Raw genomic sequence first — 13,203 nt, forward strand, 5'->3', positions numbered from 1 at the left:
AATACTTGCTTGTTCCTTTTCAATCACTTGTCTATGTTTAAAGACTGAGTTTTTTAAAAACACATACTAGATTACTCCCTTTGATGACTTATCATTGCTCTCAGAATAAAGTCCAAAATCCTTAACAGGCCTGCAGGCCCCAGTGATCTGACCCTGCTTGCTTCTCCAGCTTCATCTCTTGCCCCTCTCTTCTTCGCTATGTTCACTCAGACCGGCCTGACCTTCCTACCATACAAGCAGCATTCTCCTGCTCTTCACAGGGTCTCTGCATTTCCCACTCCCACTGCTTGCAAGCCCTTCCCTGCTCCCCTCCCTTCCCAATCCCTTTGGCTGTCTCTCTCCTGTTCATCCATCAGTTTCAGTTGAAGTGTTGCTTCCATGAGGGAGCCTTTGCTGACCCCTACACTAAGTAATGTCCCTTTCAGTTCCTAAGCTCTTTGTATTTTCTCTGATAGGACTTATCATTACTACAATTAATTGATCATTTACACAATTGTTTGTTTAATGTCCAACTGTTTCCACTAGACTGTCAGCTACACAAGTGCAGAAAACTTTATCAATCATCTTCACTACAGTATCTCCAGTACCTGACACATCCATGGCTGGCACTCGATAAATATTGGTTGAAGGAATAAATGACTGAATAAATAAATTAACAAAACAAAAAATCTTTGTGAGGGAATGAACTAAGGCTAATCCAATATTTAAGGCAGGACTCTAAAGAATGACTGTTACAAAAGTAAATGTGCAACAAAGGAGAAAGATGGCACCTTGCCCTGGCGACTGGGATGGCAGTGACACTGCAGCTAAAAGTGGTGAAGGACGTGGAGATTGAAGGTGAATTTCCTAGCCATCATCTCCTGCTTAATTATCCGACTAGGAATACGCAATACATATTGAATCACAGATGTCAAATTAAAAGGTTCTCTTGGTACTTTACAACTTTCAAAATAGTGACAGTTAATTTGAACCTCCTAATGAAATCATCACATATGATTTTAACTCTTTAACTTCTCCCATAAAACAAAGTGAGCTGTTCAAAGCTACCTATCTTTGTTGAAACCAATGACAAAGCTAAGACTAGTGCCCATCTCTAATTCCAATTCTAAATCACCTTCTGATGATTCTGCCTTTAAAGTATTTTCCTTAGACCACAAGCAAAACCTGAACAAAAGAAAATGCTCAATCTGTTCATTGTTTTCAAAGTTTCAAATGACACTAATATTCCTTCCTTCCTCCTCCACAGAGTTGGATCCTCCTTTATTGCTCAGTGGTTACCAAATTTCAATATAACATAGTAAGTAGTTTACAACCCACACAAATAAATACATTTACAAAACACTGGACAGACTTTCAGGTAACTCTTATGCTGAGAAAATAAGACATTTTCTACCATGCACTAAACCTACATTTTGAAAAGCTAAAGGCAGGACACAGAAAGTATGAAATAATAGTACAACTTGATTTGGGCTTATTTCAAAAGACTTTAACTCCTCTCAGGAGTGAGGATAAGTTTTAAAGCATTATTCATTCAATCAAAAGTCAGTGTAAGTCCAATATGCATACTCTGAGATGTAGAGTAAATGATGATGGTAAAAGTTAGTATTATAGAGAAAGGGACATTCTAAAATTTCCTAAATATACTCTAAATGAGTATATTATAGTTTAACCATGAGGTTCACAAATCCTTCCCAAACAAGTAAAAGAGAAAGATGACCTTTTGAAATAAAACTGCCAGCTACAGAGAAAAAAAATTCCTGTTACCTCTCATTCCCGTAACTGTCTCCCATGAAATTATAAAGAACATAAATTTATTCTCATTAGAGGACTAACTCTTATGTTGTGAGGGTTGGTATTTTTGAGGTGTTCATCTCTATTTTTGCTTTTACCTTATCCCCTAAAAGATTTTAAAGAGAATACAGAAGCTTTTCAAAATAAAAACCATAACCAAACCATAACTCTAAAATACATATATACCGTTTGCATCTGTGGTGCACAGGCCCTGCTAACCAGACACAGAAGTTCATGGACACCTTGATAACTAAGGCCAGTCATCTTCATAAGCTCCAGTGGGGAAAGACACAGAAAGTCCTAAAAACATAAAGAGACTATTTTAAATATACATGTATAACAAAGATACTGGAATTAAAAGGAAGCTTTCAATTGACACTGTCCATGTGTAAATAAAAGCATCATTTATTGTAGATCAGTTTGTATGTTTCTTATAGTATTTTCCTCCTACATATTCCTTAACCAGAAGATATGACATAATCTTATCTTCTAATTATCCAACTTAGTATATATCAGAGGACACACCAAGTAAAAATACACAGCAGCAGAAATCAGCCCAAGTGGATATGAGCACTGCCCCTGTGCCCAAAAGTTTGGACACAAACAGACACCCAGAAATGAAATCCGTTTCATCCTAAGCTATAAGATCATTCAGAGGAAGTATTTAATAATTGAGAGAGAATAAAACCAACTATGGACTGAAATGTTAAATATCATATTTTTAAGAGTGTTTCAAAGTATGAACACGAAGGTTATCCAATGTATAACAGAGAAAGCAAAGATAGCATTAACACACAAAACAATTGGAAAAAAAAAAAAAAAACTCCAGCATTCTCTAAAAGTCCATCTTATCAAGGATTAAATCCTAATGTAAAATGTTAAATCTAATTTAACCTCCTAAGAGGGATTTGCTTTACTCTTGTGTTTAAATATACAACATCACTCCACTGATAGAAAAATAATCCTAAAAATTTTTCTTGCTTTCATGAGAAATTCTCCATTTTGAATACTGTCTCCTCATTTGAGTCATATTTCTCATGTAACTACAGAATTTCTTTTACAAGGACAAAACTTCTCTAGAATCCCAAATAAATGGCCAGGTGTATTTCGCCTTCTGCCATGAGCATTCTCCAGACCCAAGCCTAACTAAAATGCAAAACTCTTGAAATGAAATCACATTTGGAAATACAAGGTAAGTGGTTTGTTATTTTGAATTAGCAAGCGCCATCATTTATCTTTTTTTTTAAACCTAAATGTTCATTCAGATGCAATTAAGAATTATTGGGAGGGACGGTCAAGAAGGAGGGGACATATGTATACCTATGGCTGATTCATGTTGATATATGGCAGAAACCAAAACAATATTTTAAAGCAATTATCCTCCAATTAAAATAAACACGTTTTCTAAAACTTGAAGCAAAATTTTTTTAAGAAAAGAGTTATTTAGGTACACTTAAGATTAATTTGCACTTAAGGTTTCTCACTGAGAAAAATTAAACAAATTGTACCTGACAGGTAACGATCTGATGTCTGTTCAGACGGTCACACAGCTCTTGCGATAAACCCACTCGTCTTAGTTTCTTGCTACCCATGCCTCCAGGTGCTGCAAGAAAAAGAACCTTGAAAAAACATTGGGAAATAGCATAAGCAGTAGCAGATGGGCTATCCACAACACTCTACAAAATAAAACATTTTTCAAGCTTCTCCATATATAAAATGAAATGTATGGTATTTAAAATATTACTGATAAAATAAAAGAAGGCTATAAATCTTTCTAAATACTTTAAATGGGGGAGACTACTGTTTGTCAAACATGGAAACAAACAATGTAAGAATCTGCATTTCACAAAAATTCTTTAAAAACTTATTACACAAATATAATAATACCAGCATCTGCCTCCAATGCCGGAGACCTGAGTTCAATCCCTGGGTCAGGAAGATCCCCTGGAGAAGGAAATGGTAACCCACTCCAGTATTCTTGCCTGGAGAATCCCATGGACAGAAAAGCCTGGTAGGCTACAGCCCACGGGGTCACAAAGAGTCAGACATGACTGAGCAACTTCACTTTTTCTTTCTTTCTTAAGATTTTCAGTTCATCCATAAACTTTATTTGGATGTGTAATTAATACAAATATTTCCAAAGAGCACTCCCAAAACGTCTGCTTTCATTGTACTGAAACAATAATAAAGTTATTGACCACCTTCTATATATCAGGCACTGTTTCAAAGCTTTACATCAATTGCCACATTTAAGCTTCTCAACAGCCCTATAAGAAGGCTGATGATGGATCCCATTTTTACATATGAGAAAACCAAAGTCTGGAAAGGTTAGCCATTCCACTGTTACCAAAAAAAGTAAATGGTAGATCCAGAATTTGAACCCAGGAAGTCTGACTCTGAGGCCTATCCCTTAGTCAGTACACTCTTCTACAAGTCCATAATCATACTGAACCTCTCTTTTAGGAGTCAGAACAAACATTCTGAATCAACTGAGATTTTGTTATTTCAGGTGTTATTTACAAACTGAAATTGTTTTTTATTATAGTAGCTGCTCATATTCCCACATGCAATTAAATTTCACTCTTGCTGTTGAACCCTGTAAGGACTAAATGAGGCTCATGAAATATGTGCCTTCAGAGAGTTAGAACAGAATCACTGTGATTCTCTTAATTACACAAACAAAGGAGAAGCTGTATTATACTCAGATGGCAGAATATCCTCTGGATAAAATAGAAACAGGGACTCTTCATTGTTCCAGGAGATAAAACAATAAAATGATCAGAAAAAGAGTCACATTTGGGAACTAAACTATTCACTGAGAATGTAGATATTTATTTCCAATACCATGGCCCAAATTTCTAATCAGATTAACACTCTTTCTCTCTCCCTCATCTTTCTCTCTCTCACACACACATCCCTCCCACAATCACAAAATAAATCCTTCTCATTTTACTCAAAGGGAATTTGTCAGTGTTGGGTTTTGTGTCTCCAATAGAAAGTTTACCAAGTGACATCTGTTGAATCATTGCCCAGGGTCTTCACATACCAGGTAGCTCCGGGCAACGACATCATTTTGACTAATAAATTCAACCCAAAAAGGAGAACAGGGCTTCTCTGGTGGCTCAGTGATAAAAGAATCCACCTGCCAATGCAAGAGACGCAGGTTTGATCCCTGGATAGGGAAGATCCCCTGAAGAAGGAAATGGCAACCCACTCCAGTATTCTTGCCTGGGAAATCCCATGGACAGAAGAGCCTGGTGGGCTACAGTCCACGGGGTCGCAAAGAGTCAAACACGACTGAGCGCACACACACACATCACTTGCCTAGACTACTCATATTGCCTCTGGTCACTCCCTGCCCTGCACACCCACCCACCAACCCACAAAAAAATAAATCGTTTGTTCCTTCCACAGATGCTTCTTAAGCACACATTCTGCTGAGTGCTGTGGCACAAGAATCACTTAAGTATATTTCTCCCCTTTGGAAACTCACAGTAAAAGATGAAAAGTAATACATACACAAATAATTAGTCATGTAGCAAGTACTGTCATAGGAATTTAAATGTGCTATGTCAACTCACTCCAGTATTCTTGCCTGGAAAATCCCCCTAGGCAGCCACAGTCCACAGGGTGACAAAGAGTCGGACACAACAGCAACAAGAACACACACTCAGATGGAAGCAGAGAGGAATAAGCACCAAACTGACCCACAAGTCACAATCCTGTCAGAGGTAGCCTCCTAAAAATGTGCTCCAATCCTGTCGCTCTCATCCTTTCAAACTGCCCATGGGACGGTGAGACCACAGGATAAACTCATTTCTTATGATGGCCTAAAGCCTCTTGGTAAACTGGTCCCTCACTTTCCTCTTATTCATATATCAGATTGCAAGGCCCAGATTCTGACCTTTCTGGTAAAATCACTTGCCTCCCAGTACCTTACTTTGCTCATCTGAAAAACAGACATCGTGTAAATATCTACTTTGCAGGAACGTAGTGAAGGTTAGAGGATGTGGATGGTGCCTGGCTCGGAGTGCTAACAATTACTATTAATTCATTCAGCAAAACCAGCGTTTGCAACCTCAGGTGACCTGCCTTCCAGCCATAACATTAATAGGTTACATAAGCGCCATCCTGCCTCCCTGATTTTCCTCCACAAAGACTTCCTGCTTACTCTGTTTCTCTCCAATGTTCTCATCCCATGGTGTACTCATTTGTTCGATAATCTTATTAACACATTGTCATGGCTTGAACGTTTGTTTCTTCCACGTTAAATCCATGCTCTGCGTATATGTGCGAGTGCATGTACACAAGGGTGTGAGGGAAGAAGTTCGATCCTGCAAAGTGAATGCTCTTCTTATCAAAAGAAAAATCCTCACAATAGAAAACTATGAATTAACAATCATAGCTAATATTTCTTGAGCCCTTATTACATGCCACTTTTCCAAGAACTCCGATTTTTACCCCATTTTATAGTTTGATATTGAGGCACTGGGAGTTGAAAAACTTAAGCAAAGCCTACCTAACATCTAGCACAAGGTGGAGTCTGCATTCGAATCCAAGTATCTGACTCCATATTCCACACTATTAAGTACCTCTAATTCAACAACACCTGAAGACAAGAAGACACTCAACTTTCCTTAATGACAGGCTCTCCTTCCTAGACCTCAAACTGCCCACACGTGGGAAGATGGATGGACATCAAGAGGCGAAAACATCACCCCAGAATCCCTTAACAATAGCTCTTCCCAAAAAGGTGCAGCTTCCACGCAACCCCCACAAAGGAATACCAGACCCCCTAAGATCTGAGGCTGGGATCAAGTTAAGATCCCAATGTACCTAAGGGGGCGTGCGCCTGCACCCAAGAGTGGCTCTCCACTCCCCCGATATCAACAACACGTCCCCAGAGAGGGAGCAGGAAATAATAAGCGCACCCCATTCCCTCAAACCGCCCGCAACAGGAAACTTTCCAGTACCGGGTTCTGCAGCATCCAACTTTCAAAGTTTCCCCTATCCCTTACACACTTCCCCGCGGAAAGTGAGGAAAAGTAACAACCGAAGCCCTGATTGGGTCGTCACCCTGGGGAACTATCCAATAAAAGGTAGGCACAGGCCCAGGGCGGCTCCGCTGCTTGCTGGGAATTGTAGTTCACACTCTCCAATACCTGTGAGTCGCAATCAATTTCCCATTATACTGATTATTAAAATCTGGTGGAGGAATATCAGCAAGGAGAATACGATGCCAGGAAGTGATTTTCTTTTAATTTTCTATTCTTTATTTTGTCACTTCATTTAAAAACTGCTTGCTGCTACTAAGTCACTTCAGTCGTGTCCGACTCTGTGTGACCCCACAGACGGCAGCCCACCAGGCTTCCCCGTCCCTGGGATTCTCCAGCCAAGAACACTGGAGTGGGTTGCCATTTCCTTCTCCAATACATGAAAGTGAAAAGTGAAAGTGAAGTCGCTCAGTCGTGTCCGACTCTTAGCGACCTCATGGTCTGCAGCCTACCAGGCTCCTCCGTTCATGGGATTTTCCAGGCAAGAGTACTGGAGAAAAACTTCTTAATGGACCAGAAAGACAAGTTAATTTTCTGAGAATAGATGAGAATCCACCAATCATCCAAGTTTTGGAAGAGAACTTTTGGTTTGCTTTGGTTTTTTCTCCGCCTTTGGTGGTGAAATAGTTTGGAAAACATTGAATGAAACTGCTCAAGCCAAAAACATGTAACGGGGAAAAGTCCTAGTCTATAGTTGAAGAACATGACGGAAACCAGAAAGTTCAGTATAAAAGCAGCTGTGATGAGGAAACCTAGTAAATTGTTTTAAGACTCAATTTCAGATTATTATATTTGAGAATGGCTTTTTGCTAATTCTTTGCTCTCATCTCCCCTGTGCATACCTCTGTCTTATCATTTAGCCCACTGCATCCTTACTATTGACCTGCACCCCTCAGTAGACTGTGATCTCTTTGAGGATAAGACCGTACCTTCTTCAGCTTCTAAAGTAGAGTCTAGTGCACAGTTCACGGCTGTCGGTTCAGTTCAGTTGCTCAGTCGTGCCTGACTCTTTGCGACCCCATGAACTGCAGCATGCCAGGCCTCCCTGTCCATCACCAACTCCAGGAGTCCACCCAAACCCATGTCCATTGAGTCGGTGATGCCATCCAGCCATCTCATCCTCAGTCGTCCCCCTCTCCTCCTGCCCTCAATCTTTCCCAGCATCAGGGTCTTATCAAATGAGTCAGCTCCTCGCATCAGGTGGCCAAAGTATTGGAGTTTCAGCTTTAGCATCAGCCCTTCCAGTGAACACCCAGGACTGATCTCCTTTAGGATACACTGGATGGATCTCCTTGCAGTCCAAGGGACTCTCAAGAGGCTTCTCCAACACCACAGTTCAAAAGCATCAATTCTTTGGCGCTCAGCTTTCTTTATAGTGCAACTCTCACATCCATACATGACTACTGGAAAAACCATAGCCTTGACTAGACGGACCTTTGTTGACAAAGTAATGTCTCTGCTTTTTAACATGCTGTTTAGGTTGGTCATAAGTCGGTAAATGAGCAAATACATAACGGGGGTTAAGCAGAAGGAACCGGAAATTCAGAACGTAGGGTTCTGGAATTATAAGGGAGTCCAAGTGGTCGGAATAATAACGGAGGACTTAAGTCGCCTTGGACTTCCCTGGTGGCTCAGACGGAAAAGCATCTGTCTATGATGCGGGAGACCCGGGTTCGATCCCTGGGTTGGGAAGATCCCTTGGCGAAGGAAATGGCAATCCACTCCAGTACTCTTGCCTGGAAAATCCCATGGACGGAGGAGCCTGGTAGGCTACAGTCCATGGGGTCGCAAAGAGTCGGACACGACTGAGCGACTTCACGTTAAGTCTCCTTGATCTGGGTATCCCCAGGGCGTGGCAAAGCACTGTCACTGGCTGGCGCTAGGCAAACGCTAACTTCAAACTGGGAGGAGAAAAGAAAACAAAAGAAAAAAGATCAAGGCACACAGCTATTCCTGCCACTCACTCCATCGAAGGCAAAACGGAAGGTATCAAGCGGAGGAACTGTCAGAACTATGAGGGATGGTCCTAAGGCACGTATCTGGTATCGCTTTCCCAGCTGGCTGGCTTCCTCGGGGCCTGAGGTAGAGTCACGTGACCCAAACAAATATGGCGCTTTATTTGCATCTTTCCTCCATTGACCAATTACAGTAGCCGATGTCAATCGTCATTCCCGCTTCCCCCCCTCCCCCCCTCCCCCGCCCCAGCCTGCCGAACAAGATTTGTCACCTGACTCGGCTCAAACATGGCTTCGCTGGAAGATGTACAGATTTGGGCACCGGGAGCTGGTGAGTGTAAGGCGCCCCAAGAAGGCAGGAGCACTCTCCACGATCCCGGTAGGAAGCATCCCTGCGCCCCAGTCCCCACCGCCCTCCAGTTCTGACCCGGATTCCTCTCCTGATCATCAGTACTCTGTCTTAAAAGAGGGCTCAAACTAGGGAGGTTCCTGCTGAATTTCTCATCTTTAGGGAGGCGACCACCTGGAGATTCGGGGCCGGATTGGGCATAAAGTTCAGGAGGAAATAAGGAAGTGGAGTTTTGGGTCTGCGTCGCGGGCTAATATGACGATTAATATTAATTAAATATTGGATGCGCCTAGAAAGATGGGATCCACCCCTTGTGGAAAGGTGGAACTTCTCAAAAAGAGAGACGGTAACATGTCAAATTAGAAAAGTAAGTCCTGCCTTTCCTCGTGCGAGTAATAGTTACTAGTTTGTCTTATTCCTTCCTTTTCTTCTCTCTCGGATGTGTATTGTTTCTAGGAGATAGTCCACAAATGAGAAAAAAGCCGATGTGTTTTGTGTAATTCATCTGTTTATATCTCCCTGCACTCTGTGCTGGGGAAAATGCACCATCCGTTTGGAAAAGAAGAAGCTGCTTCCCAGAAGCAGCTTTTAGGATTTTTCTGTGAGTGCCTTCGGAGAGGAGAATGGGAACTGGCAAAGGCATGCGTACCTCAGCTACACGAGGCACAAGGGGATATCCCAAAGAAGGTGGAAGATATACTTTGGGCGCTGGTCCTGTGTCCCAATCAGCTGAGGTAAGGGATCTCTCGCTTCCTGCCATGCAGTCACAGGACCGGAGAGGAAAGGTTCAATACTTGAGCTCTGGTCCACGTGCCTCACTCAATCACCTGTGAAGAATTAACAAAGGCAGATTGTATTTCACTTGTTCTGAAATTTTACTTCTATAATATTGATACATGCCTGTTTATTACTTAATCAGTTTGGCTTTGAACTAGCATCTGAAATTGCATTTAAGCCTGGAACCAGCATTTTATGTTTATTATCATTAATAATAAAGCATTTTCTTTGCCTCCATAAGAGCAAATCCTGCTCCCTTCTTGCTTGTGAAATTGAAGATACTGTTGTAGCTTTAACAAAGGACCAGAAGTGAGTTCACTTAAAGCTTTTTATTTTGAAATAATTAATTATAGACTCACAAGAAATGCATAAATGATACAAAGAGTACCCTTTCCCCAACTTCCCCCAATTGTGACATCTTATATAACTATAGTCAATATCAAACCAAGAAATTGACACCAGTACTGTTAACTAGGTGGGGGCTTCCCTCATGGCTTATTGGTAAAGAATTCGTCTGCCAATGCAGGAGACTTGGGTTCAGCCCCAGGGTCAGGAAGATCCTTTGGAGAAGGAAATGGCAACCCATTCCAGTTTCTTTCCTGGGAAATCCCATGGACAGAGGAGCTGGCAGCCTATGGGGTCGCAAAGAGTTGGACACGACTAGGTGACTAAACCACCACCACTGTTAGCTAGACTACAGCCCTTATTCAGTCTTCACCATTTTTTAATCTGCATTCTCTCTCTTTTTTTTTTTTTTTTTTTTGGCCGTGCTGCACTGCATGCAGGGTCCTAGTGCCCCAACCAAAGATGGAACCCACACCCCATGCATTAGAAGTGGGAGTCCCGACCACTGGACCACCCGGGTAGTCCCAATATGTATTCATTTTTATGTGTGTAGTTCTGTGCATCTTTATCCATTCTTAGATTCATGTAACTACCACTATAATCAGGCATCACCGCAAAAGAATTCCCCCCCGTCCCTGGGACTACCTGTTTGTGCATTGATTCCTTCCTTGTCCCCTGGCAACCAATGTTCTCTGTGTGAATTTTGAAGTCCTTAGCAGTGCTATTAACAGTTAGTGGTAGAGGAGTTAAACTTCAGTTTTTTCCCTCATTTTTCCTTACTCTGGCAATTATTTATAAGAAAGTATTGTATTACATATAGAATGGAGATTTACATGATTCTTTTCTTCCTTTTTTTTTTCCTTTAAATTTGGATTCTAGTCAATTACTGTCTAAACTACTAACTTCAAAGAAAGGCTTATGAATTCCTGTAATTCTGTTTTTTATGCTAAGTCGCTTCAGTCACGTCCAACTCTTTGCGACCCTATGGACTGTAGCCTGCCAGGTTCCTCTGTCCATGGAATTCTCCAGGCAAGAATACTGGAATGGGTTGCCATTTCCTACTCCAGGGAATCTTCCAATGCAGGGACTGAACCCACCTCTCTAATATATCCTGCATTAGCAGACAGGTTCTTTACCACTAGGGCAACCTGGGAAGCCCCAATCCTATTTTTAGCATAGAGTTAAATTTTTATGAACTTTCTGGTTTCTTTGATTACTTGATACCAGTTTCTATTTCAAGTTTTCTGTTTCAGATAGCTTTGCTTTTATGGCTTTTGATGGAATATTATTTTGTTAAAAATAAGAAAGACTAGATAAGGAGATAGAGATAGAATTGAGACCTTTTCCCTTTTTTTTTTTAAGTGAATGCTGCTAGTTCTGTTCTGATTCTCCCTTTACTGATCTGTCACATACATTCAAAAATTTCTCATTAGGGCGATGTCTTATCTGTTCAGGTGTAAAACAGACTGAGCAGTGAAATCTAAATTTTGGATCACAAAGAAGAAAAAATAAGTAGAAACTCTTTGTTTAGATTTTTTTTTTTCTTTTTACATTTTTCAGATGTGGACAGGATATCAGTCCTCAAAGATTAGCCTGGGTCTGGCTTCTTGTACTGGAAAAATGGTTGGCCCTGGAAAAGGTAAATAGGTTTACATTTCAAATTTTCTCCTGAGGCCAGGATTGAAAAGAACTTGGAAGGAGTTGTGAAATTTCCCTTCTGTCTGCTGCTTCCTTTATTTTGAGGTTTGTTGTATTCCTTTTTCAGTATTGGCAGTGAGGTTGGCTTGAATATTTATTGATGTCTCCTTACCTAAATTCATTTATTAATTTACTAACCTGCATTGGCATTGAGTCACCAACCTACCATTTGAGGTGGTACCATTGTGTTAAAAACCACTGTGACTCTTGTGCTGGAAGAGAACTTTGGAGAACTCGGTGAAAGTGACAAGACTGTGAATAAAGTCTAATCCTCGTAATACTCAAATAATGGAGAATGGCTAAATCAAAACTTGGTTGTTGATACAAAAATTTTATTTTATCTAGTCCAGTACAGTGAAATCGTATTGATTTAAACATCATTCATTAATAAGTTAATAACTCACGTGACTGGAACTAAAAGTTACCAAATAAAAAACTGAATAAATTAATAGTGAAAGAAAACATAAGGAAGGGTTTAGGGTTTGTTTTTAAGAAAAATTACCGTTCTTAAAAAAAAAAAAAGAAAAATTACTGTTCTTAGCTCGTTTAGAAATATGTGTTACTTATCAGAAATAAATATCCATTAAAGAAACTCTGAGGCAATTTTGTATTAAAGTTGACACTTTAAGATTTAAGTGAGGAACCTCTGACTCAAAAAAGAGATGACTGGCTCAAGGTCACACCATAAAGTTAGTTGGCAGAACTGGAGCCAGAACCAGGGTCTTCTGCCTCCAACTCCTCGGTCCTCTCCTTTTCCCACCTCAATGTTATCTTTAGCCTACATGGACTGGAAAGTAAGAAACTGTAAATTCTGTTTTCTAAATGTCTATAATTCAGCCTGATTTTCTTCTTCCCTTCTCTTGGTCATCAAAATGAATTTTGTCTTTAGTTCCAAATTTGCCTGACACTTACCTTTCTTAACATAGATTTCAAAAAGTACCAGAAGTTACTAATCTAAATGCATTCATCATCCAGATTTTTGATAATGGACTAGCAAAGAGAAATGACAAAAAAGGTCAGCAGGAGAGGGAAGAAAGAGAAGCAAAACTGAGAAATAATCAACCCCAGGGTGATTCAGAGTTGGCTGTAGTTTCAGATCTAAAAGAGACATCTTCAACTAAAATATCCAAAAGTATCTTCAAAGAGAAAAGGGGAAAAAAAAATGTCTTACTGTTACCAAGGACCTTTTCAGTACACACATGGAATTTGTCAAACCAGATGAACTTTCGCCTCA

General features: G+C 40.5%; 2 protein-coding genes across 37 annotated transcripts in view; one reads left to right on the top strand and one right to left on the bottom strand.

The window, feature by feature from the left end:
* RAD51B (RAD51 paralog B) overlaps window positions 1–8,929 on the bottom strand; it is a 738,822-nt gene extending 729,893 nt beyond the window's left edge. For 15 of the 34 annotated variants that reach the window (XR_015134112.1, XR_015134116.1, XR_015134115.1 and 12 more), the window contains exons 1-3: window positions 6,765–6,898; window positions 3,300–3,410; window positions 1,978–2,091 (exon numbers count right to left, since the gene is read on the bottom strand). Coding sequence is in view for 24 of the 34 variants with exons in the window: in XM_086320092.1 (XP_086176218.1) it covers window positions 1,978–2,091; window positions 3,300–3,410; window positions 6,765–6,779 (240 nt within the window). In the remaining 10 variants the exon portion in view is untranslated. Of the gene's footprint in view, window positions 1–1,977; window positions 2,092–3,299; window positions 3,411–6,722; window positions 6,899–7,774 lie in introns of those variants that run through there. The other 19 variants (XR_015134113.1, XR_015134119.1, XM_086320098.1 and 16 more) reach the window with 5 other exon arrangements.
* The window catches only part of ZFYVE26 (zinc finger FYVE-type containing 26), a 72,537-nt gene continuing 68,212 nt past the window's right edge, over window positions 8,879–13,203 (top strand). For 2 of the 3 annotated variants that reach the window (XM_086320082.1, XM_086320085.1), the window contains exons 1-3: window positions 8,879–9,131; window positions 9,606–9,883; window positions 11,832–11,910. In XM_086320082.1, the coding sequence (XP_086176208.1) occupies window positions 9,690–9,883; window positions 11,832–11,910 (273 nt within the window). In that variant the 5' untranslated portion in view covers window positions 8,879–9,131; window positions 9,606–9,689. Of the gene's footprint in view, window positions 9,180–9,605; window positions 9,884–11,831; window positions 11,911–13,203 lie in introns of all 3 variants that reach the window. The other variant, XM_086320083.1, reaches the window with a different exon arrangement.

The sequence above is a fragment of the Bos grunniens genome, chromosome 10 (genome assembly GCF_055505025.1).
Source record: "Bos grunniens cultivar Pamir isolate PY7600 chromosome 10, Bosgru_T2T1.0, whole genome shotgun sequence".
NCBI lineage: Eukaryota > Metazoa > Chordata > Mammalia > Artiodactyla > Bovidae > Bos > Bos grunniens.